Source organism: Gymnodraco acuticeps, unplaced genomic scaffold (genome assembly GCF_902827175.1).
Source record: "Gymnodraco acuticeps unplaced genomic scaffold, fGymAcu1.1, whole genome shotgun sequence".
Classification (NCBI taxonomy): Eukaryota; Metazoa; Chordata; class Actinopteri; order Perciformes; family Bathydraconidae; genus Gymnodraco; species Gymnodraco acuticeps.
In genome coordinates, this window is record NW_022991289.1 from 488,836 (window position 1) to 515,659 (window position 26,824).

Here is a 26,824-nt window from a genome sequence, read left to right on the forward strand (position 1 = left end):
ACCACTACATAAGGTGTTCAGATAAGCTCAACAATTTATGGGACTGAGCCTTGCCCCAGTATAAAACGAAAAAAATCATTAAGAAATAGGCTATTCAGATTGATTGTACTTTCTTCTTTGTTAAGTCGGACTTGGAACTTGTCAGATTTGTTCACTATAGGAGTGTATAATTGTGTAATCATCTAATAGAACGAGACTAAGGGCTCAGGGAAGTATAGTTGATTTATTAACAAAATGATATCACAAGGTATATTTCAGATATCACACAGGGACCCATAATCAGAGGTATATATTGTGTTAAAACAACGACCCAGGGTGCAAAACGCATCAATGACAGCGACCCTCTACCACACAGAACAGCACCTATCATGACAAGGCACCCACAGCCAAGTAACAATTAAAAACGAATTAAGTCGGCACGGCGGCCCACATTGAAAATGACTTACGGAGCGTCCACACAGCAGCGTGCGTTGACGCTTGGAGGTGGGCGTATCTGAAGCTTGGGGATTTTTTGCGACCAACAACCAATCACCTGAATCTCCCGCCCCCGACATACAAAGCAATAGCAATGTTAAAACCAAGTAAACTGGATATAAAATCCCCAAACAGGCGAAAACCTACCAGTTTCATCCACTGTCTCTGCCACCTCCCTCCATGCCTCGCTCCTCCGGTTTGTATCCCGGTAGATGAACAGAGACTGATCATACAGCACCGGGTGATTCACTACCGCTACAATGAATTTTCCCTCCATTTTTTGGAATATGAGAAAATGACCGTAGTCTCTCCCAGCATACACGCGGTTTGATTGGCTAGCGCTTGTACTGGCAGATTTGCATAAACGGGATTTCATTGGGTGACGCCTCCATCGAGGCGTCAAAAGTTGAACATTGCTCAACTTTTGACGCCAGCAACGCTCCACGTCGCTTCCCAAAATGCAGTTCGGCTAAAAGTGACATCACCCCATTCAAAGTGAATGGGCAGAAGCGTTGGAAGCTTCAACGCACGCCGCTGTGTGGACGGACCGTTACGGAGCCTACACACGGCGGCGTGCGTTGCCGCTTGGCGGTGGGCGTGTCTTGAGCTTGGGGAGTCAATGCGAGCAACGCGACCAACAACCAATCACATGAATGTCCCGCCCCGGACATACAAAGCAAAGCTCATGCTACATCCATGCTGGCTAAATATACTGTCTATGCTTGCTAGCTGTCCATTCAAACGAAGTACACTGGATATAAACTCCCCAAACAGGCGAAAACCTACCAGTTTCACCCACTGTCTCTGCCACCTCCCCCCATGCCTGGCTCCTCCGGTTTGTATCCCTGTATGTAAAGAGGGACTGGTCATATAGTACCGGGTGATTCCCTACCGCCACGATAATTTTCTCCTCCATTTTTTGACATATGGGAAATAACTGCGGTCTGGCTCTCCCAACATACACGCGGTTTGATTGGCTAGCGCTTGTACTGTCAGATTTGCATACGCAGGATTTGATTGGCTGACGCCTCCGTCGAGGCGGCAAAAGTAGAACATTGCTCTACTTTTGCAGCGAGCACCGCGAGAGAAGCTACGCTTCGCTCCTACAATGTAGTTCGGCGAATCGTGACGTCACCCCATTCAAAGTGAATGGGCAGAAGCGTTGAAGCGGCAACGCACGCCGCCGTGTGTAGGGGCCGTAAGGCCTACCTTTGATGATCAAATCACTCAAACACAATGTCCATCCTCCTGTCCTTTTGGATGAAGCACTTGATGGCGGGTCATTCAGCTGATTCTTTGCCACTCCAATTTATCATTGTAACTCAATCTTGAAAATGACTCAGTTAATAATTTCGCAACGATGTCAATGTCAACACTATCACTGATGTGAGCCATCATGAACGAACTTATGCTAATTAGCTACTTCCGCATACTTGCATACATGCATACTTTATGCATGTATGTTAACCGGTGTTAACACATGCATACACTTCACAGCGGACGGAACTTGTCATAAAGTCCGCGAAAATAAAGCCCACCTATTTAGAGGGAAGATATGATTGGTCAATGGTACTGTCATTTGACATTACTCTCTCGTTCAGTTACCCTAGCTGGACTACCAATCACCTCCTATCTTCACAGTAACTCGCAGAGACGGCCAAAGGAGCTTCTTTCATTTAACCCTTCACATTCCAACAGAAACTGAACAGGCAGATTCGAAGGATTTATTTCTTTGGACATTTTATTTTAAATACAATTAAATCAATACTTTTTTTTTTTTTTTTTAAATATATTTTTTAGTGTTTTCAAATATTATTTTTTAGAATATCTTAGTCCCTCAGAGAGGGCCTAGAGGGCCCTGACGGCTCGCCACTGGTCAAACAAATTAAAAAGTGATAAAACCATTAAACATTTTTTTTTGGGCATTTTAAAGCTATATGGCAAAACAGCACAATAAATGTTATTTTGACCAACTGTAGGATACAGAGGTGGGAGAAGTACTCAGATGTTGCCAATCAAACCGCGTCTACGCTGGGAGAGATATCCCGCCGTTCATTTCTATATTTCAAAAAAAGATGGAGGAGAAACTAATTATCGCCGTAGAAAATCACCCGGTTTTGTATGACCAGACCCTCTTCACCTACCGGGATACAAACCGGAGGAACCAGGCATGGAGGGAGGTGGCAGAGACAGTGGGTGAAACTGGTAGGTTTTCGCCTGTTTGGGGAGTTTATATATATATTTCTCCCATAAAATCCCCGGGGGTTTTTGCTTTGTATGTCGGGGGCGGGAGATTCATGTGATTGGTTGTTGGTCGCGTTGCTTGAATAACATCCCCAAGCTTCAGACACGCCCAGCTCCAAGCTTTTTTTGAAGCTGTAGTGTGGACGCTCCGTTAGTGTGTGTTTTGCTCCGCTCACCGGTCCGGCGGGCGGAGCTGCAGGATTTCTGCTTCACACACGTTGCATTCCGCTATTTTATTGTCTTTTTCGGACACCTTAAAATACTGCCAGACTGGTGAAGCCATTTTGGCGAGCTTGTTTTGCCGCGCACAGAGAAAAGTGTCATGTATTTTACGTCATGTGATCGGCTCTCCCGATCGGCCTTTATAGAGAGCACCGATCGATCGGCCGAGAGTGAATATCAGCCGATATCAATCGGCGGCCGATCGATCGGAGCATCCCTACCTAAGGCCTATCTTATTATGTTGTATTGGAGGGGGTGGGACATCTATGTGTTTGATTGAATTGAAGTCGGGAGAGGTGCATTTATTGTCGTCTGATCTTTTCTACACAGTCTGTGAACCGCGAGCGGCGAGCTACTGAAAAGCTGCCCGCGCTCGACGTGTGGGAGACCCCTGGTCTCAAGTAATATATTCAAGTTGATGCAGAGACTTCACGTGTGTAGTGCTGTCTCTGTGAAGTTTAATCCAGATGCAGTGATATTGTCCCACCGAGCACAGATTTATAGAGTTTAAAACGTGGTCGTTGTTTGATTACGGAAGATATTGCTATTACTTAGATTATTTTTGGTCACACTTTACAGGTGTAATAATTAGGGCCGGGACTCGATTAAAAAAATTAATCTAATTAATTAGAGGCTTTGTAATTAATTAATCGAAATTAATCGCATTTTTAATCACATATAAATATTTGACCTAAGAACAGTGAGAAGCAATTTTTTTCACATGGATTTTAGTATACCATTAGGCGCATTCACACCGCAGTACTTTTCCCACAAAGGTTCATGAGAACTCTTTGAACCTGGGGGTGGATTAGGCAAATGAAGCCGCTGACGTCACTTCTTCTTCTTCTGCTTTGGGTTTACTGGCAGGCCGCAAACCACTTCACGGCGTATACTGCCGCCCAAAGTCCCCGGCCGGAAGTTCCCGGAGTTGGGGACTGGCTTCAGTAGAAGCTGCTGGGAGTCCCAGCAGCCTTCCGAGTAAATCGCCAGAACGCCGACACCTCCTCATCTCCACCGCTCCCATGTTTTATTTTGTGTTGCCATAAGTTAGTCTCTCTGCGTTTCTGTGCTGGGCTAATGCTAATAATGCTAATGCATGGGAAAAAAAATGGCGGCTTCACAAAACTTTTTGGGAGTTTTACGGGGCGTGGTTTGCAATCCGCCCAGCCAATCAGAAATATAGCTCTTTTCTCACAAGAGAGCCGTACGAAAGTCCCTGCTCTCTAGCAGGGACTTTCGTGGGGGTAAAAAGATTCTCATGAACTAATTTTAGTACCGGCTCTTTTTGGTGTGAACGCGATAACGAGGCTAACGTCCACGCTAGCTGCTATATGTTTTGCATTGAGGTGATACTTGAGGCTTGATGTGCTGCGGTGATATGCGAATTCCTTTTTGCATAATTTGCACACAACCGTGCTCTTATCGACGCTTCCATCCGTCCGTTTTTTAAAACAACATTTCCCACTGTTGTTCACTGTGGTTTGTTGTTGTCTGAAGTCATGAACGTTAGTTGGTGCTCCAGTATAATCGGTACGCCTGAAACTCATCCAGTGAGAAACGTTCCGCGGTGCAAAAATAAGTGCGATTAAAATGCGTTAATTTTTTTAACGCGTTAATTTTTGTGTAATTAATTAATCTTAATTAACGCGTTAAAGTCCCGGCCCTAGTAATAATGTGTAACATATCTTTCTATAAAAAAAGGTGCAAGTCTGTTTATGTGTGGGGGCTTTTTGCGGAAAGTCTTTGTAGTGCACTTTATAGCTGCATTGGAGGACATTGTCAGAATAATCACGTTAACATGCATCTCAGAACTGGTTCCCAACCTTCCTTTCTTGAACCCCCCATGAAAAGCTGAGCCCCCGTGTCCTAGTATGAGGGGCATCGGGCTTCTGCTGTGCCGAGCCCAGGAGAGCAGGGTGGAGGGGGTCCGGCTCACATTCTCTGAAAACACATCACACTGTTAGACATGTTCCTTCAGCACACAGATTTGTATTTGACTCAATCCCACATACACTGGCCTGCTGCCAGAAAGATGCTCAACTACGTTGACCAGCTGTTTTAGGAAATCCGTGAACCTTGAGACAGGGTGGGAAGTCACAGAGTATGAGAGACTGCTTTAATGAAAGATATTGAACAACACAGAGATTCTGTAGTGAATCTGTCACAGTTCAATCCAGAACACAAGTTCCCCTGCATGGGGCGGTCGTCTGTGTTAAAGGGGACCTATCATGCAAAATGCACTTTTTGATGTCTTTTATACATAAATATGTGTCCCCGGTGTGTCAGGGAACTCACTAAGTGTCAGAAAACAAAACCCTCTCTCTTCATGATCTGTTTGGTATTTTGAGCAAAACACATCATATACATGTTTTTTGTATATTTGTATATATCTGAGACCCATAATATATGCCTAAAAATAGCATATTAGGAGACCTTTAAGTGGCATATGGTTCACTTTGAAGACACGTAGTGGTTAGCTTTAAATTATATGACGTTTATTATTATTATTTGAGTCTGTTGGTTTATTTTAGGTAAAGATGAGGGTCTCTCTTTTATTAAACCTTCATTTTTTACCAGGTAGGGTTAGAAATGTTCATACATTACATTTAATGTCTTTATTAGGTAGGCAGAGAGGTGACAGCAAATGAGGCAAGAGAAAATAAAGAATGAGTTGCAGGACAGATCCCAGGACAGCCAGGGGTTTGATTCTAGACGTTTTTAGAGAAGTAGACATGAGGCATTCGACTGCATGGTGTCCATATGTCAGGATACAGGACCTGGTTGGAGAACATTTGTATCCTGTATCCTCTAAGTGACTGATTTCTGTCTTTTCACAGGTGATGTGTCACCCATCAGTATGTCCCCCATCAGCCAATCCCAGTTCATCCCTCTGGGAGAAGTGTTGCTATTGGCTATCTCTGCTATGAACTCTGCTCACAAGGCTGTCACTCAGGAGGCCCTCACCGAACACCTGCAGACATGTTTCCCAGGTAACGCCAGCTCACACACCAACATCTGACAAAAGCTAACACCCTCCATAAGCCTGTGTACTGATGCTCACCTGTAGGCTCCAGACAAAACTGTTTGTCATAAACGTGTAAGCAATTACATTTTGATATTCTTTATTATCCCAAAGGAAATGATTGTGCCAGATTTATAAAAGATTCACTACAATAAACATAGGACTAATAGTAACAATAATAATAATAATAATAAAACTGTACACTATCAGTGCAGTAAAAAGAGAAAATTAAACAACAAACTTCAAGAAACAAAGATGGACAAGTAAAGACTGTAAGATACTGTACAGTGGGGAGGGGTATGCAAGCCCCCAGGAAGTGTGCCGGACTCAGATGAAAATATCCGTGCTGGTTAAACGGCGGTACTACACTTCCGTTTGGTTGCCAGGCCCGGAAACACTTTTTCCCATTGACTTACATTGGGAAAGAGTGGTCTGTAACTCGTTGGATAATTTTTTTTAAACTAAATAAACTACCCAGTATGAACGTTTGTATAGCCCTTATTAAAAACATTCGGTCCTCAAGTTGTAAAATGTGCTAATAACGTTATTCTGAGAGTTATTTCCCTCTGCATTATGAACGCGCATCTAACCCACGGGACCGCACCGCCCGGCACGTTCATGTTAGGTGTTCAGTACTACATGCGTTTATCTTTACCCATGGATGCACAATAAGAACGGACCATATCGCCTTACTGCTAGCCCACGGAGCTGTAATAATGGATATATTGCACATGTTTGCTGTAATTCATCATTTGTAAAATATTATACTACATGGGCTGTATGATTAAATCTTGTATCGTAAATGTTGTATTAAATAAAGTTAATATTACCGACGTTAGATTAACGTCCCTGTAGCTTATTATTGCACTAAGAAGCTTATTGCACTGTATATATATATATATATATATATATATATATATATACAGTGCAATAATTCTTTCATGCTAAATGAAGCTCTGTTGGATATCACTAGATCCTGTTACAGCGTAATATAAGTACATAACGATTAATGTGTACATTAGCATAATTACTAGCTAGCCGCTAGCTGCTAACTGCCGCCTCGTTCATATCAAATCCATCATAATAACAAACCATTACCATGCTGTCATGAACGCGCGGTGCTGTTACGTGTACGCAAATTGACGTGCTTGATGTGAACGAGCATTTTGGTTAAAGTTGCGCATGCTCTATGAGTGCACATACGGGTACTTCTCAGGCATGCTGGGTAATCTGTGACGTTTCACTCTCTCAAAAGTTGGGCCATTTGATCATCATGCGCTAATGAGCAGCTCTCATAGGAATGAATGAGGCCCCGCCTCCCACGCTGTATCCAGTTCTTATTATACATCCATGGGGGTATGGAACAGAACATCAACCCTAGTGGCAGATACATAATACACGGTATTATTGTTGCACAGAATATTGCAAAGCAGATCGTTTTTTGTAATGATGATAAAGATATTGCACATAGTGGTGGTGTGGCAGTTCTCAGTTCTCCTTACTGTAGGCGGAGGAGTTCTAAAGTACCTATCTATATATATATATACATAGTATGTGGTGTGTACCAAAGGCAGCATGGATGAGCATCAGTGAATGTGGAGGATGGAATCTTAGTGTTTTTACCCTGATATTGAATTGGACTTTCAGGACTACAGTACTGTGTCAGCCATAGGCGTCATTTATACTGTGGACGCTGGGGACATGTCCCCACCACTATTGGAAATAGACCCACCCCTTAGCATTTGGATCATTTGGTAAATTGTTCTGAAAATAGTGTGCACAAAGAATGTTCTGCTTAATGCAGTGATGGTAACCCTACCACTTTAACAAAGGGACCATGGTGTCAGCCACAAATATTTGACTAGTCTTCAACCAATAAAATGAGATCTAAGCCGTGAGAGCCCTGAGTACAAATGTGGAGGGGTCCAAAAAGCAAAAGCCCAGCTTATTATTTCTATTCTAAAGCTTTCAGTTTATTCCGATGAAGCATATGTGAACAGAAGCTAAACTGTGTGAGTATTTCTGAGTGAAATGTGCCTGGACCTCAGTGTAGTGAGTGTTGCTTTGAGTGACATGTGCCTGGACCTCAGTGTAGTGAGTGTTGCTTTGAGTGACATGTGCCTGGACCTCAGTGTAGTGAGTGTTGCTTTGAATGAAATGTGCCTGGACCTCAGTGTAGTGAGTGTTGCTTTGAGTGACATGTGCCTGGACCTCAGTGTAGTGAGTGTTGCTTTGAGTGAAATGTGCCTGGACCTCAGTGTAGTGAGTGTTGCTTTGAGTGAAATGTGCCTGGACCTCAGTGTAGTGAGTGTTGCTTTGAGTGAAATGTGCCTGGACCTCAGTGTAGTGAGTGTTGCTTTGAGTGAAATGTGCCTGGACCTCAGTGTAGTGAGTGTTGCTTTGAGTGACATGTGCCTGGACCTCAGTGTAGTGAGTGTTGCTTTGAGTGAAATGTGCCTGGACCTCAGTGTAGTGAGTGTTGCTTTGAGTGACATGTGCCTGGACCTCAGTGTAGTGAGTGTTGCTTTGAATGAAATGTGCCTGGACCTCAGTGTAGTGAGTGTTGCTTTGAATGAAATGTGCCTGGACCTCAGTGTAGTGAGTATTTCTGAGTGACATGTGCCTGGACCTCAGTGTAGTGAGTATTTCCGAGTTAAATGTGCCTGGACCTCAGTGTAGTGAGTGTTGCTTTGAATGAAATGTGCCTGGACCTCAGTGTAGTGAGTGTTGCTTTGAGTGACATGTGCCTGGACCTCAGTGTAGTGAGTGTTGCTTTGAGTGAAATGTGCCTGGACCTCAGTGTAGTGAGTGTTGCTTTGAGTGACATGTGCCTGGACCTCAGTGTAGTGAGTGTTGCTTTGAGTGACATGTGCCTGGACCGCAGTGTAGTGAGTGTTGCTTTGAATGAAATGTGCCTGGACCTCAGTGTAGTGAGTGTTGCTTTGAGTGAAATGTGCCTGGACCTCAGTGTAGTGAGTGTTGCTTTGAGTGACATGTGCCTGGACCTCAGTGTAGTGAGTGTTGCTTTGAGTGAAATGTGCCTGGACCTCAGTGTAGTGAGTGTTGCTTTGAATGAAATGTGCCTGGACCTCAGTGTAGTGAGTGTTGCTTTGAGTGAAATGTGCCTGGACCTCAGTGTAGTGAGTGTTGCTTTGAGTGAAATGTGCCTGGACCTCAGTGTAGTGAGTGTTGCTTTGAGTGAAATGTGCCTGGACCTCACGGTGTGTCCACACAGCAGCTTTGACCAAATCTTGAAAATCCTGGAGCTGGGCGTGTCTGACAGCTTGGGGATTTCGCGACCAACAACCAATCACATGAATATCACATGAATATCCCGCCCCCGACATACAAAGCAAAAAAACCCGGTTCTTCTACACTATTGTCAAATAGGAAGGGCTATGATGAACATTTATTTTTTTTAACATTTTGAACATTTATGAGATTAATGTTTATGGTGCTATTTTATGCTACATTCCATGTTGGCTAATGATACTGTCTATGCTTGCTAGCAACGAAGTAAACTAGCAACGAAGTAAACTGGATATAAAATCCCCAAACGAGCGAAAACCTACCAGTTTCCCCCACTGTCTCTGCCACCTCCCTCCATGCCTGGTTCCTCCGGTTTGTATCCCGGTAAGTAAATAGGGACTGGTCATAAAGAACCGGGTGATTTGCTACCGCAATAACTAACTTCTCCTCCATTTTTGTGGAATATAGAAATGAACTGCGGGTCTCGTTCTCCCAGCTTGCACGCGGTTTGATTGGCTAGCGCTTGAACTGTCAGATTTGCATAAACGGATCTGATTGGCTGTCGCTTCCAGCTCAGCCTCAAAAGTTGAACAATGTTCAACTTTGGAATCCTGGAAATCCTGGAAATCTTCGCCTCGCCCCCCCACAATGCAGTTCGGCGACAAGCGAGGGAAAGTGACGTCATCCCCATTCAAAGTCAATGGGCGGAGACGCGCTGGAAGCGGTGGACAAATCGCCAAAAGCTGCTGTGTGGACGGGCCGTAAGTGTAGTGAGTGTTGCTTTGAGTGACATGTGCCTGGACCTCAGTGTAGTGAGTGTTGCTTTGAGTGACATGTGCCTGGACCTCAGTGTAGTGAGTGTTGCTTTGAATGACATGTGCCTGGACCTCAGTGTAGTGAGTATTTCTGAGTGACATGTGCCTGGACCTCAGTGTAGTGAGTATTTCTGAGTGACATGTGCCTGGACCTCAGTGTAGTGAGTATTTCTGAGTGACATGTGCCTGGACCTCAGTGTAGTGAGTATTTCCGAGTTAAATGTGCCTGGACCTCAGTGTAGTCAGATAATTAAGAAAAAGTCTACTACAGTCTCCAAAACTTGTTTTGTTTGACCAATAACCCAAATATATTCAGTTAACACATGTGTGAAAAGCAGCAACATTATTTTAAAGCTAGCTCCTGAGAAGAGAACGCATATGTTATACAATAAACCAATCCTAATAATTGTTGCTTGTAATTTGTCAATCAACATATTGATCAAATCAAATATTGATCAGACAGTTAATAGTAATGTTCCATGGCTGATCTTATCTCTATTACATGGGTTTCCCTTTTTAGAGAACTCATCTGTCTTATTTCACCAAGGAAACCGCATTTGTATGATGTAATGATAGGAAACAAACACACACAGCTGTCTGCCCAGCTGCTATGTAATCTATCAATTCGTTTTTAATGTGTCAGTCTGTGCTCAGTGGTCTCCTCAGACTGTGAATAAAGCATACCTGTTCCCCCCAGCTTTATATCCCCTACACACAGTCAGCCTCACGCTTCAGTCCATCATCTCCTACTGTATTTACCACCTATCCCAATTTGAACAACAACTTGGCCATTCTTTGTTACTTTAAGTGACAGTTTGATTTTGATTACAGTCTCATGTCTGTACATTCAGGACTACATGTTGTTACGGGTGTAGGGTGAGCAGTCTCATGAAGTTCTGTTGTCCTGAGGAGGCTGCCGGATGTGGATGCTCACAGAGACTGGACGGTGTATCTAGAAGAATCTACTTTTACTAGTCCTCCTAAATAGAAATTAAAGTTCAAGTTTATAGTCTAGTTTCCAGCTCATAGAGCCCTATAGTGAACCCGGAAATGTTGAGTACCCCAAAGTGTTATGTTAGAAATGTATAGTACGGGTCTCCAGCACATAGAAACTGCTGGATGACAACCTGCATATGTTGGACAATTTGCACAATTAGCATACGTTGCATTAATTAGCATTATAGCCTATGGCAGGGGTGCCCAACCAGTCGATCGCGGGGAGATTCCCAGTCGATCGCGAGATGTGTCTAAAAATAGAACAACAATATTCGGTTTTATCGTTAATGTCCTATGACATAATCTTCCTGTGCCAGAATAATGCACTTGAACGCATCAAAGCTTTGTGATTGGCCGGCGTGACCCCATGTGTGGGGGCGTGGCTGCTGGGCAGTGGGCACTAGTTTGCTGACGTTGTCCGTGTCAACAGGAGTGACAGTCCGCACACACACAAGACCGCAATTATGGCAGAAGCAAAAAAGCCCAAAATATATAACGTTCACTCCGAGTGGGAGGATGATTATTTTTGTATCTATTCCAATTCAAAGTCCATCTGTCTCATCTGCAATGCGAGCGTGGCCTTATCGAAGAAGAGTAATTTAGGAGCGGCATTTCAAAACAGTGCACAAACGCTACGAGACGGAATTCCCTCCTAATTCTGCCCTACGCTCCAAAAGGGGAGGGGCCTGAGAGCACAGCTAAATGCACAGCAGTCCATTTCCACCAGGCCCAACAACAAGAGCAAGGCTGCTACCAGAGCATCTTATCATGTCAGTCACGTTCTTGTGAAACACATGAAGTCTTTCAAAGACGGCGAAGTTGTGAAAGAAGCATTCCTGGAGGCTGCGACGCGCTTTTGGGGGACAGTAAAAATAACAGTAGCATTTCAACAGGTTTTTGATATAATAAAAACTCAAGTTAGATACCGTTATTAATCAGCTGTAAGTTTGAACTTATTCATTATAATTATTGTACAAAATGGTATAAGAATGCAAACTTAAATTGATTATAGTCTATTATCAATTCAGGTTAAGAAACTAGTGTTGCTTGCATCCTATTTTAAAGCCATTTATTTTTATAATCTACTAAAATGCAACAAAAAAAGGGTTTGATTCTATTAATTTTGTCTTTTTTATTGCACTGTTGCAGCAGATTCCTGTGTAGCTTCAGATCTGAGTTGTCTTATTAGTAAGCCTAATTTATACTTTTGTAGCAACACTATTTTTATATAATGGCAAAGAAAGGGTTCAGAGTCTTTTCTTTTCCCCTGTGTCATATGTGGCAGCACTGTTCAATGTTTCTTGAAAACATTACCCACTGTAGTGACGTGTGAATAAACTCCAACTCTGTATCAACAACACTGTTGTGTAACTTCAGTTAAATACTTGTACGTGTGTAGATTAGAAAGAGGTAAGATAAAGGATCTGCAGTATTTTATGAGGTATTAATCGTACAAAGGTCAGTTTTATACAAGTAGAAGTGTGTATTTACCTGGTAGTAGTAGGCTGTCAGTAATGGCTACGCCTCTCTATTTGGACTGGTAGATCTCGGCAGACTGGCAACTTTAAAAGTAGCTCTCGGTTCAAAAAAGGTTGGGCACCCCTGGTCTACAGTTACAGTAGTAGTAGTAGTTTTAAGAGAGGATAGATTACTTTAGTAGGGAAGGGCAAAGAAAGCTTTGGAGCTCACTGATATGATATTATTAGAGAACAAACATACCTACAAGAGGTGATCCATTCTTATTGGATAATTAGTCGAACAGGATTTCATATCAATAGGATGGTGGTGGATCATTGTCAGTGTCAATGGATGGGGGAAACCATCCCAAATACGTTTTCAGTGGCTCTTGTGTCTTGCAGAGATGGGAGCAATACTCAGATCTTGTACTTGAGTAAAAGTAGAAGTACCAGAGTGTAGGAATACTCTTGTTACAGGTTTTTACTTACTTCTCCTGCAATACAAATTGTACTCAAGTAAAAGTATAAGAATCAAAATATAGTTAAAGTACCAAAAGTAAAAGTACTCATTCTATATTTAACAGCCTTCTTTTGAACACATAAAAACTCAAGTCAAATGTGTAACGTTACTGGTTGACAAACCTCAATTTGCTGTCAGTCAGTATGTCCATGCATTTATCAAATCTGTGCTCTTTGCTTTATCAGTGTCTTTGATGAGTGAATACACTTATTTTTTATGAATTTAATCAGAAATAAAGTCTTGTCATGTAAGACGCATTGTTCATTCGTGGATGAGCAGCTTCTGTGTTGTGAGATAAACTGACCAACGTTATGTGCAGTGTATTGTTCAGCCTGCTAACTACATTTCCCCCATTGAATATTTTCTTGGTGCACTAAAATACTATTGTTTGTTTTGGTAAATGATATCAAAAAGAGGCTTTAGCAGGAGAGCTAATGTGGTTGTTGACGTCAGAGGCTATGAAGTAGAGTAAATAACATTACAACATGTTCAATTATTGTTCTTTTTTGAAAAGGGTAGAAGCTGGAACCTATAAACTGACATATAACATCAACATTGTTTTCTGTAGGAAATAAGAATGCATACATACTATCATGTCATCATCTCAAATGGAGGAATAGGAGACTATTTGTAAAGTTAAAGCATTTGTTATCATTAGGGTTTTTTAAGTCAGGGGAATGAATAGAGCGAATGAGATTGACATTTTATAAATACAAATAAAGGAACTCTGATTCTAATGAGTGCATCTTTCTGGCCCAAATGAGTAAATAAGGGCTACTAAAGTGTTCATACTGGGAAGATACTCTGATTTACAGACATCTATTTCCCAATGGAAAATCATTTTTTCGGCCCTTTTGACACAAAAGTTGTAATTCCATCGCTCCATCAAAGCATGCCGCTCTTTCTTTTTCTCTTTCATCATATACATCCATCACCTACTTCCCTCCTCCACCTTGAACCATTGTACTTAAGGGCATTTAAGACTTAGCAACATCTTTGGGTGAACTCACTGTCAGTTTTAAAGGCAGATAAAATAACAATGTTTTGTAGTGTACTACTACTAACCAGTCTGGACTTAGAACCCTAAAAAAACGTTCACTTTCAACTCAGTCTCCTCTTTAAAAGGCGATGAGTGGTGGTCCCCTGATGCCAGAGAGGGATCTCTATAATACCATATGTTTTGACGTGTTATTGTGTGAGTGTTGGCATGTAAAGGTTAGCCCGTTCTAACTCCAGTACACACAGCCTGCTTCCACTTCCTTTTCTTCTGCTCAGGCTTCTCATGTACAAGATGGAGAGGAAGGGGACGGAGGAGCAGGGTGCAGTCTGTCTGTCTGTCCCGCGTTGCATCACTCTGCCGGGCTGAAAGGCTGCTATGATGTAACTGGCAGTAATACCTCGGGACTGACAGGGGAAGAGAGTAGGAGCTACTGAGAAGAGAGACAAAGGGAGAGGAAGGTTATTGGAGGAAAGAGAAAGGGGAGAGCAGGAGAGACAGGAGATAGGAGGAGGTATAAAGCTAAATCTGGACATTTGTAAAGTGAAGTGGATGCACCCACTGTTAGAGGAAGAGGATGGCAGATTCCAAATATTCCTGCCTGAGGAACTTTATTGTGGAAAAAGTGGCTGTACATCAAGACCTTTGTTTGCAGTCTTCGTCTCTTAAAGCTGTTACACACCAAGCCTATTATCGGCGTCGATAGATGTCGGGCCGTCAATGAGCGTCCTGTCGCCCTACTCAGATTGGTGTGTACTGCACCGTCTTGTCTTTTCGGCCGTGCCGACACCTTCCGCCGCCGATTCGACTTGTTGAATCGGGAGGCCAAAGGCCAAAGAAATCACTCTGATTGGCTGTTCAGCTAGCGAATCAGTGCATGAGAAGCGAAACGGAAGTGAGGGACCCAAACAAACGATTAAGCAAACCTGAGATTTCATTTAACTCCAGCTCTCGACACAGGTTCGGGAAAGCCCCATGAGCTTCTCGCTGTAGAGTGAAAATGGAACGCACACGCTATTTGTTGTTTGTTTATATCACGCAGTCTGTTCTTCTTCTCTCGGTTATCACGCAGTCTGTCTTCCGGTTGTTGCTTCTTTTGAATGACGAATACACACTACCGCCACCTGCTGGTAAGGAGAGTTATTGCCACTCACGCATGCACAGTTCGTACGTGCTACTTGGCCGTCGGCTGAAGTCTTTGCGGTGTGTTCCAGTGCAACACATGTCCAAGACGCAGGAGACGTGAGGCGACGTTCCGTCGGGACGTGTTCTTTGGTGTCAGTTTGGTGTGTAAGAGGCTTTACAAGTGTTTGTGTGGGATTTGTACAGTTCAGTGGATGCACACATCAGTCAGAAACAGCCATTTAGGCCTCAATCGGTCTTACTGCTAGAACTTAGAAACAACTCTCCTGTGGTCTTTGTGAACTGATATGTTTCAAGTACTTCTTAATAAGTTGATTGTTGCTCCAATAATAAGAATTCCAAATGTATGTGGTATATTATATATGTTTCTATATATTCTATGCAGGAAAAAACATATTTAAAAAGAACGCGCTTTGTTCAAGGGTCTTCCAGAGAGCCCAGGCTAGATGAAGAGAAGTTTGAATATGGTTTCATCACTTTTGTCACTTGAGCTTAGCATTATGAGCACATGTTAGTTTGACTATAGGTGTGACAATGTTTTCATATCAAAACAAAAATGGGCTTTTCTCATGAAAACCTCCTGAAGGATGTTTTCCTGAGCTCACCATAATAACAGATGATGTGGACCTGCTCTAACGGCTTCCTGTCTCTCATTTTGCCCAGGTGTTCCCACCCCAACAGAGGAGGTTCTGCACCACACGCTAAGCATGCTGGTCCGTGAGCGGAAGATCTACCCAACCCCCGATGGATATTTTATCGTAACCCCCCAGACGTACTTCATCACACCGAGCCTAATCCGAACCAGTTCCAAGTGGTACCACTTAGACGAGCGATCCGCTGACCGCCACCAACAGCAGCAGCAGCAGCACCAGAACCAGCAGCAGCACCAGAACCAGCAGCATCAGCAGACACAGTGCACCTCCCCCCTCTCTGGCACCATCACGCCCTCCACCTCTGGAGCCGTACGAGAACGAACACACCCAAAGTCCAGCCAGAACCACAGTGGGGGCGGAGGTGGGGATCCTTTTTACAACAACAGTTACCGTGGAGACGACCCCCCTAGCCACCACACCACCCTGCAGCGTCGATCTCCCAAAGACCACCGGGAGGCGTACTCGTCTCCGCATTCCCCGCAAACCCCTCCTCAGCCAGCAGGAAGCAACGCAGAAAAGAGTCGCAGCACCCTTGGGTTCCCCTTCAAGACGGACACGCTCACAAAGCATCGAAGTGGGGGAGGGGGAGGAGGAGGGGGAGAGATAGAAAAACCAGCAGGTGGAGGAAGTGGGACAGGAAGTCGGAAATTTGGTTTGAAGCTGTTCCGTCTAAGCTTTAAAAAGGACAAGACCAAGCAGCTGGCCACCTTCTCTGCACAGTTCCCGCCTGAAGAGTGGCCGCTGCGGGACGAGGAGACGCCCAGCCAGCTGCCCCGCCATGTGGAGATGGAGATCATCCGCAGAATCAACCCTGACCTCACGGTGGAGAACCTCGCCCGGCACACAGCCGTCATGAAGCGCCTCGAGGAAGAGCGTGCTCAAAGGAGCAAAGCGTCGTCAGCCAATCAGAGCTCAAGGAGTAGGAGAAGTGGGGGGAGACACAGGAAGCAGTCTCAGACCAAACTCAGTCGCTCACATAGCAAGACGAGGGCGTCCCGTGGCGAGCCGAGCGACCTGGAGCTGGACCGGGACTACAGAGCCTACTCGTCCTCGCTGGCTCGGTCGCCTAGGGAACACGCCCTGGCCATGGATCGGCAGCGAGCCCGCCTCCACCTGGCACACAGCAACCCCAACATCCTGGAGTCCTCCCACCTGCCTGTTACACCAGAGTGGGATGTGTCCGGGGAACTTGCCAAGCGGCGCACAGAGATGCCTTTCCCAGAGCCGAGCCACGGTCCATCAGCCCACCACTCCAAAGTCCACCGCTCCCACTCCCACACCCAGGAGAGGAAATCCAGAAACGAGCGCAGCGACAAGGCCAAGGAGCGCTCCAGGTCCATGGACAATTCTAAAGGACCGCTTGGAGCAGGGTTGATTGGCCCACCTGATTATTACGACGAGCGGAGCCGGTACTATACTGACGATGGCACACTGCGAGCCAATCAGAGCACTTCTCACTACTCTCGTGCCACCCCCACCTCGAATAAACTGCCTGCAGATTCTCTGGGATTGGATGGTGGCAGGAGTTTAGAGAAGAGTAAGAGCAGGGACAGCCTGCCTGCATACTCACCCAAACCCCTGCTCTGCGCCCTCCCACCCGACGATTACTTCCAGTGCTCAGGGTCCTCGGAGACAGCTCTCATAGCAGCAAACTCCCTGGGGACTCTGGGCAGGAGCAGCCATGATGGACTGAAGCTAGGCAGCGCTGACAGACAGACACCCCATCCCCTCGAAAATAAGGAGGACTTGTCAAAGTTGGGTCCTAAGGGTGGCAGTCTGCCTCCAATACCCCTCTCCCTCCCTGACCCCCCTCTTCCTAATGGCAGACCTCCCCACAGTGCCTCCTCGGGTCAGGAGAAACGTAAGGAAATCTTTAGTAAAGACACACTCTTCAAACCCCCTCCCAGCCTCCCCCTGCCCGGCTACAGCTCCCTTAGAAAAGCCCCGGCCCTCGCCTCCTCTACTTTGTCCTCGTCCTGCGATGCTCTGGATTCCCAGGAGGCCTATGATGCCCCCAAGCCTCTGGTGGCCACACCGTCCGCCCCCCCACAGGGGATTGAACCCACTACCAGTGCTGCAGAGGCCTCCTTTGACTACTACAATGTCTCAGATGATGATGAACTAGAGGAGGGTGGGACTAAAAGTCGAGGAGAGGCCGGGAATGCTGGAGGGGGTGTTGCTGGGATGGGAGGCGGGGGGGCAGGGACAATGCAGTGGCTGTTGGAGAGGGAGAAGGAGCGGGATCTACAAAGGAGGTTTGAAAGAACTCTCACCTTCCCTGGTGTTAAAGAAACCCTTCCAGAGCCCAGTCAGAACCAGCAGTCGGCCCACTCTGCTCGACTGGACAGCATGGACTCCAGCTCCGTCACTGTGGACAGTGGATTCAACTCACCACGGTAACAGCAGCACAGACACACTGCATACACACTCACACTTTCCTTTCTGTGCCCCGTAAAATGTAGGCAGATCTTACACTCGTTTTCCATTACTACAAATAATTTCATTCATTTTTCTTAAGTTTAACCATCAGCTGAATATTTTTTAGAACTAATGGCACACAGTAATGATCATTTTGCATGAATTAAACAAGTCTTACTTTGTGCAGTCAGTATTGTAAGCCGTTTTTCAACACACAGAATCTGGGTCAATCTATCTGAAATAAGACAGGCTGCCACATCTATCTGTAGAGTTAGCATTTAACCAAATCTTAGCAAATCTGAATTTAGTATTCATTTAATCAGAATGTATTTCTCCTAAGACTTTTCCGGATTAAATGCAGAGTTTAAATGTAACTGTGTGCTTGTTCTGATTCAATTAGATTACTACAAAATGTAGACTTCTAAAACTAAGGAAGGATTTGAGACGGTACAATTGAATTATTTGTACACATGCAATGAATGCATTTATGTAGTTGTTAAAAAGTGGTCGGTTACTATTTATTTTGTCGAATCTTATTAATTACATGATATTTTGGTCTGTGAAAAAGTCGGCCCTGAGAATCCAAATGGGTGAATGACTTGTGGACAGTAGGGGTGGGGGAAATAATCGATACAGCATAGTATCGCGATACTATACTAAGTTATAATACAGTATATAAATGATTTAAGAAACTAACCTTGTGCCTCTTCGGTGGGTGCTAATACTTAAATGTAAACTTTAAATGTTGACATCTCCGTTAATGTCTGTACTTTATCTCCTTCAAGTTTTTGCTTTGGGCACGGTAACTTCCTGTTAATAGCGCAAAGTCGCCTTCAAAATAAAAGTATGTCTAAATAAAACAGGCAGTTAAGCTAAATTACGCTTAAGACATGTTTACAATTAAAGTATTTGGTAAAAAAATATTCAATCCACTAGATGGTGCTGAGATTTTTCTTGTGCGGTCATGGCCATGGGTAAATTCAGTGGGATTGGCAGAAAGTTAGTCAAAACAAAGACGCAGTCAGCGGAGAAAGAAATCAGAAATGCGCCGGTCGTGTTTAAATCAAAGGTGTGGAATTATTTTTTGATTTTTGTTAACCAGGAAGGGAAGATGGAAATGGATATGACATGCTTTAGAGCAGGGGTATCCAACCTACGGCCCGGGGACCAAATGCGGCCCGCGGACCATTTTGAATCGGCCCTCAGCAAATTCCAAAAGTATAATGAAATATGGCAAATTAAACATCTGCTATTGTACTTCTTAAATATATATGTTCAGATATATAACACAGTATTCATGTGTTAATAAGCCCACATTTCAAATAAATTCAGTCAATTAAAGGTGGGGTAGGTAAGTTTGAGAAACCGGCTCGAGATACACTTGTTGTTATATTCCATGGAATGCTCTTAACATCCCGATAGCAATGAATATCTGAAGTGCTGGATGGCCTACCTGCCTGTCAGCCTTCCATCTGTGCACAAACTTATCTCGTGCCCTCATTGGTCATGTGCGCGTTTGTGTGTGTTGGAGGAGGGGCTCTGGAAGGAAGTGGCAGATTTCTTCCGGCTGTGTATTTTCAAATTCTTGCGCACTCGAGCTGGTTTCTCCTAAAGTTGAAAACATTTTCTCACAAATCTTAGTTGATGAGAAAAAAAGCCCAATAACACATTTACATAACAACCTTGAAATATACCCTTCATATTTCCTCTTATTATTCGCAATCTGAGCCTCCTGTTTTAAGGAATGAGCTGCCTACACAATAAATGAAACCCTACGGAGAGCTGTGTTTTTTTCATCAATATCAATCATAATTTACCTACATTTGATTGATTTGTCTAACTTATGAGGCAATATACCTTTGTATATTTCTCTGTAAGTGGCCTTCTGTGAAAAAAGTTTGGACAACCCTGCTCTAGAGCATAGGGGTACTGATCACAGGACCACACGCAGTCATATCAATCCACAGAAACAAGTCCGGGCAAGCTGGGGCAAAAAAACACATACGTTCTCCTGTCCATTAATCTATCATGAACATCATGGGCTATTTTCGTAATGTTCATTTGTAGAGCTCACGAAACTGGATTCGTGATGGCTGAACTTTCCCAATAAAATCTGAATAAGAGACAAAGAACAAAAAACGGGAAAATAAATGATAGGGAACATATGAAGAAGACATACAGGGAGTAAATACTAAAGGGAATAGCAGACGAAGACAGACGGGAAGTAAAGACTAAGGAGAACCTGGTAGTGTTTAAAGGACGGATGTGTTACACTCTCGTTGTTGGGCATTAAATACGTTAATTACACAAACGGAGTACATGAAAGAGCAAGGCAGAGTAAGTCTTGACTCAGCGGTGTAACAATAAATGCGTGAAGTTTGGACTTTGGTAGAATAAATATTTGAAAGCAATACAGAATGCCTGAAAAGTGCATTATATTCCTTTAATGTGAATGACCCTGATGTAGTGCTGTGCTGCCTGCAGCGTCTCATTGTGTCTCTGTCCCTGCAGCTGTGATGTCACAGCGTCTCATTGTGTCTCTGTCCCTGCAGCTGTGATGTCACAGCGTCTCATTGTGTCTCTGTCCCTGCAGCTGTGATGTCACAGCGTCTCATTGTGTCTCTGTCCCTGCAGCTGTGATGTCACAGCGTCTCATTGTGTCTCTGTCCCTGCAGCTGTGATGTCACAGCGCTGTGATGTCACAGCATCTCATTGTGTCTCTGTCCCTGCAGCTGTGATGTCACAGCGTCTCATTGTGTCTCTGTCCCTGCAGCAGTGATGTCACAGCGTCTCATTGTGTCTCTGTCCCTGCAGCTGTGATGTCACAGCGTCTCATTGTGTCTCTGTCCCTGCAGCTGTGATGTCACAGCGTCTCATTGTGTCTCTGTCCCTGCAGCAGTGATGTCACAGCGCTGTGATGTCACAGCGTCTCATTGTGTCTCTGTCCCTGCAGCAGTGATGTCACAGTGTCTCATTGTGTCTCTGTCCCTGCAGCTGTGATGTCACAGTGTCTCATTGTGGGTGTGTCCCTGCAGCTGTGATGTCACAGCGTCTCATTGTGGGTGTGTCCCTGCAGCTGTGATGTCACAGTGTCTCATTGTGGGTGTGTCCCTGCAGCAGTGATGTCACAGTGTCTCATTGTGGGTGTGTCCCTGCAGCTGTGATGTCACAGCGTCTCATTGTGGGTGTGTCCCTGCAGCTGTGATGTCACAGCGTCTCATTGTGGGTGTGTCCCTGCAGCTGTGATGTTACAGTGTGTGTGTGTGTGTGTGTGTGTGTGTGTGTGTGTGTGTGTGTGTGTGTGTGGTGTGTGTGTGTGTGTGTGTGTGTGTGTGTGTGTGTGTGTGTGTGTGTGTGTGTGTGTGTGTGTGTGTGTGTGTGTGTGTGTGTGTGTGTGTGTGTGTGTGTGTGTGTGTGTGTGTGTGTGTGTGTGTGTGTGTGTGTGTGTGTGTGTGTGTGTGTGTGTGTGGGGCAGTGATGTTACAGAGTCTCATTGTGTGTGTGTGTGTGTGTCTGCAGGACCAGGGAGAGCCTGGCCTCCAACACCTCCTCCATAGTGGAGAGCAGTCGTCGGCAGAACCTGGCTCTGAGCCCGGGACACCTTGGCATCGCCACCGGCACGGGCCCCCCCTTCTCCTTCCGCGCCATCCCAGAACCTGCAGGCACCCAGCCGGAGAAACTCCAGAAGCCTAGCGCCTGCCTTGCATCAATCACCAGTGTCTAGGAGCAGGACTGATGCTGGGTGCAGCACTGGGGCCACGGAGAGGGGCCGGAAAATGAACCCCCCCCCCCAAGGACTGTTACATCTACAAACTGCGGAACTGAACCAGTGTGCTGCCACAGGCCCGCTGTGAAACTACAGCTATTAACACACACACACACACACATTCAGACAGACACAAACAGAGCGGTTTAGGCCAACAGGAAACTGCTCTCGCTCTTTCCTTTCTCACAAACACACACCAGGCCACTTGGCAGACTCTGACCATGTCATTATACAGCCTTTAGTTTACACACTACTGTTGTGTCGTTCACTGTGTGTGTGTGTGTGTGTGTGTGTGTGTGTGTGTGTGTGTGTGTGTGTGGTGTGTGTGTGTGTGTGTGTGTGTGTGTTGTGTGTGTGTGTGTGTGTGTGTGTGTGTGTGTGTGTGTGTGTGTGTGTGTGGTGTGTGTTTGTGTGTGTGTGTGTGTGTGTGTGTGTGTGTGTGTGTGTGTGTGTGTGTGTGTGTGTGTGTGTGTGTGGTGTGTGTGTGTGTGTGTGTGTGTGTGTGTGTGTGTGTGGTGTGTGTGTGTGTGTGTGTGTGTGTGTGTGTGTGTGTGTTGTGTGTGTGTGCCTACTCTGTCCTCTCAGGTCATGTTATATCCACTCTCATTCCAGCTGCTCCAGATCAGTGCATCTCCCTCTAGTGGTGTCACACACTGATGAGGCGCTGCTCCTCGTACTGTTACTGATGGTACACACACACACACGCCACTGATCCAGCTGACTCACCTGTCTCTGTTAGCGCCTCTCTAAACTCACCACTGGCAGACACTTTGCAAGGTGCAGCGCCACAACAAACGACACTGAATACTCCACCTCTGCTCCAAAGTGCATCAACAATGTGAGGGGATAGAAAAGCTTTTTTACAGTAACTCATTGAAGCTGAACATGTCTTGTATCTGTTGGATGCCATGATGCCCGTGTGACTGCCTGAACACTGCAGTGCTGTCGATGTATGGACAGCTCCAGGGAGGACACGTCTTCTTCCACTTTCTCTGTTATGTTAGCCCTCATGTCCACTGGGTGCAGCTTCTTCCTGTTCCAGCTCTGTCAGGACAGGGTCCGCCGGTCACACACTCTTTTCCACGCCACTATCAGAACAGATAAGTACGGTGGCCCAGAGAGCTCAAAGTACTGCACAGCTCTCAGGGCCACAGTAGAGAATACTTTATACATTTCTGAGGAGAACTGTACATGTTAAAGCAGCAGAGAGAAAAACAAATGGACACTATTTGAAAGAAATACAAAATAAAATTGCCATGACATCAATAAAAAGGAATATTCAGAATATACATACCTTACACAAAGTAAATGAGTTTATATATTGTATAAATGCCTATATTTATTAACATTTAACCTGAATCTAATCATTAACGACATGCTGCGTATTGTTATTTTGTCTTAATGTACATATGGCAAAACTATAGTATTACTTTGTTAATAGAGCCACTTTGTTTGCAGCGGTGTTCAGATATAAGCTCCTGAGGTCCTATACTGATCCATGCTGATCTAAACTGATATACACCAACGTTGACGCGTCAGTAGACGCTATTATAATGAGTTTATTCACATGTATTCACTTTCATTACATTGGCAACAGCTAAGTTTACACTAATACCCGAGTAAGGCCTTCAGGGTTTCTGAACTCTTCAGCAGCTCGGAGGCTGGAAACGTCAGAGCAGGAACTCGATCAACTTGTATGACTCAAAGAGCACACAGAACATTTGAAAATAATTAGTTTGGTTTCCCACCATTGCTTCTATTTCTATCTGGTTGAAGTGAGAGGAAGTGTGAGGCTGCAGTCAGTGGACCTGAGGAGCAGCATGATCCCTGCTCAGCTCCACAGCTAAGCGTTGCTAAGCTAACAGTGAGTTGCTTCTGTTTGGGAAGAGTTGGGATTTTTTAAAGCAGTAAATATCACTGACCAGTAATTGGTTAGTACATTTTAAATTAAGTGACATTTGGATTCCCTGCATCAGGAGTACACGTTGACAAGGAGCAGCTGTGTGGCACTCGCGGGGCTGAGCGTCCAACAGAGAATATGAGATCCACAAAACTCATCCAGACCAGTATTCTACACAACAAGCAGGGATGTGACTTTGTTTTGATTTCAGTATTGCTTTAGTTTACATTAATTTACATTTCTATCAAGTTCATGCTACTTGAGTTTTCTTCAAACTGTTTGGGTTAAATCCTTGAGCCACTCTCACTCCTGGTGCTAAAATGTATTATGGTCAGTGACGACCATGATAATAGTCATAATAAAAAGGGTGATGAGAGAGTTGGAATATAGTAAAGGGTTGCTTTCACGTGTATAATATGTTTCACCTGCATACTTTGGCAATGGCCATTTTGACCCTTCTGTAAAGCATGGGTGACCCGGCCTGGGATTACAGTGAAGGATGCTGGGGCTCCACTGACGATGGCACGGGGGGGGGAGGGGGGTGGAATGAGACCACATTCCAAATGTATGGTCTCATTTTAACCAGTTCTGCAGCCCTATGGGTCAATTGTTTCCCATCCTCCTATAGGCTCAGAGAGCTGTCCGTCATCCCAGTGTGGTCGTCATATTGGCTCCTCTACAACTACCTCCACAGCAGCAAAAACACAGCCCGTCCTTTCTACTACACACTGTCATCAGCCTCTAGCCTGTGAATGTCTGCAAACACACACACACACACACACACACACACTAACATGCTACACATCAAAGTGCTGGACTCCCTATCGTTTCCCTTTCTTCACTAACAACATTTCTTCTTATGTTACATGAAAGCATTGTGGTTCAGCTGCATCCCCCCCCCTGTTCCGATCCTAAAAGAGGAACGTAGACCCAAGAAGTGTTGGCCTTCTCACCAATGTAACAATATGTCCTGACATACAGCTATGCAAGCTAGACCGCTGCGACGAGGCACAAAGAAGTACAAATCAGATCTAGAGAGGATGCACACAGGAGGACTCCACGTCTCCATCTCCACGTGCACACACTCTGTCAGTCTGCAGGACCCCCTGAGCTGCAGGGGAAGGGACCCTCAAAGTGTAAGTATCCATCAGCGGTTTAGTATGCCCCTTTTAGTGATCTCAATTTCCACACTGGGAGTTCTGAGTACCATCTTAAAGGTTTACTGTTTCCTGATCAAACAAACACCTACATTGAAGTTTACTGACTTTCCCAAAGGACTGATGTTTCTGTTCTTGAAATATGATCACAGTTCTATCAATTTTCTAACCTCTGTTCTACAATTGAAAGATATTTACAGTCTGCTCCATAGCTGTTCATGGTTTGTACACCCTCGGGGTGCTAGGTACTAAAATCCAATTGGGGACCAAAACACCCAGGTGTCAGTACGCCTCAGCTCTCTGTTCTGGCATTATAGCCAACGGCCTACAATGTCAACAGGCTTCTGATGCTGATTAAAGGTAGAACAGGTCCAATCACAATGATACCATCTTATCCCCTAATCTATCTATTGTGTGACTTCAGATAGTCGTTCTGTTAGTCAACGTGGAGTCTCTGTTCCACTGTTTCCATTGAGAGGAGCCCCTACCCACAAATACTCTATTTCCAAACCCTAATGTACCACTAATCATTGGTGAAACCACTCCAGTGGAGTATAATGTGTATACGCCCCAGCTCAGGAGTTCAGCTCCGGATCCACAGCCACACTGGGTTCTTGTCCCGGTTCCACCAGGAGAACAGGGCTATAGTCCCCTGCCTGGTGGGGGTCATGGATTACCTTCATTTCTGTCTGACGAGTGCACTGCCCCTCCCGACGTCCTCCTGCTACTGTCTGGTCCAGTGGCCCCCCATCAAACACACAGTCCTGTAACCCCCCCATCCCTTTTCTACACTGACAGTCCATAAAATGTCTTCCCTTAACATCGGCGGTGGTTTATGAAAATGGCGGTTCAACAATAACATTGTTTCTAATGGTGACGGTATGTCATAACTGTAAATGATGTTTATCTGTCATGCCTAGTCAAATAATTTAAACAATAAAAAGAGGGATTTTTTTTAAAATGTCTATATTATCCGAAAGTCCCTTTGATGTGTAGTTCTGGTGTTACCGTTGTTGTAGTGTATGTGATACCCTACTGGGATTGTGTTACTTTTTAAGATAATAAAATAACAATGTTTGGTTAAACCACTGTGTGTGTTTCTTTTTTTAACACGCTATATAAGCCTCACAATACCTGTGCAATATCCGCAGTACCTCCTCAGAGGGCACATCGGAGATAAATGATGAGTTAACACTTATCAGCGTGCAAATAATTTGTACAGTTCATTTTGGAATATTGAGTGTCACTGCATTGGCTTTGCACACAATCTCAAATAAACCAACCACGTAACAGCTTTTCATTTTCCTCTAACAACAGCCATTGGAAAATGTAGACACTGCAATGTCCTTAAGGCATTTCCTTCCCTAACAAAAATGACAATATCCATAAAAAATATAACATTAGGCCCGCCGTATACTGTAGCTCAGTTGGTAGAACTGGCGGCCCATATACTGGGGTTTTGTCCCGGATTCAAATCCGTCTCGGGACAATTTGCCGTATGCCATCCCCCCTGTCTCCCAGTTTCATATCTATCACTTTTTTTTTTACATTATTACAGTAACTGTAGTTCTGGGGGTTTGTTCTCGTAGCTGTTACTATAATATGTTAGTTATGCTATAATTATGTTCTGTAGATATTCAACTTTGTATTTAATTGTGGTATTAGAGTAAACACTGTACAACCAGGACAAACAGAGAACAGTGGACAGAATGCATTGTATCCACATTAAAGTATTTATATCATTTAACAGTTGCTTAAAGCTCTAGAATCAATTCTGCTGTCTCGCTTGTA

The 26,824-nt window shown here is 44.5% G+C and overlaps 1 protein-coding gene across 2 annotated transcripts in view; it reads left to right on the plus strand.

Annotated features, from left to right (window-relative positions):
• Window positions 1–22,357, plus strand: part of LOC117562194 (storkhead-box protein 2-like) — a 100,382-nt gene extending 78,025 nt beyond the window's left edge. The window contains exons 2-4 of one of the 2 annotated variants that reach the window (XM_034240033.1): window positions 5,778–5,930; window positions 15,803–18,188; window positions 21,730–22,357. In XM_034240033.1, coding sequence (XP_034095924.1) covers window positions 5,778–5,930; window positions 15,803–18,188; window positions 21,730–21,934 — 2,744 coding nt within the window. In that variant the 3' untranslated portion in view covers window positions 21,935–22,357. The remainder of the gene's footprint in view (window positions 1–5,777; window positions 5,931–15,802; window positions 18,189–21,729) is intronic. The other variant, XM_034240034.1, reaches the window with a different exon arrangement.
• Window positions 22,358–26,824: the final 4,467 nt, after the last annotated feature.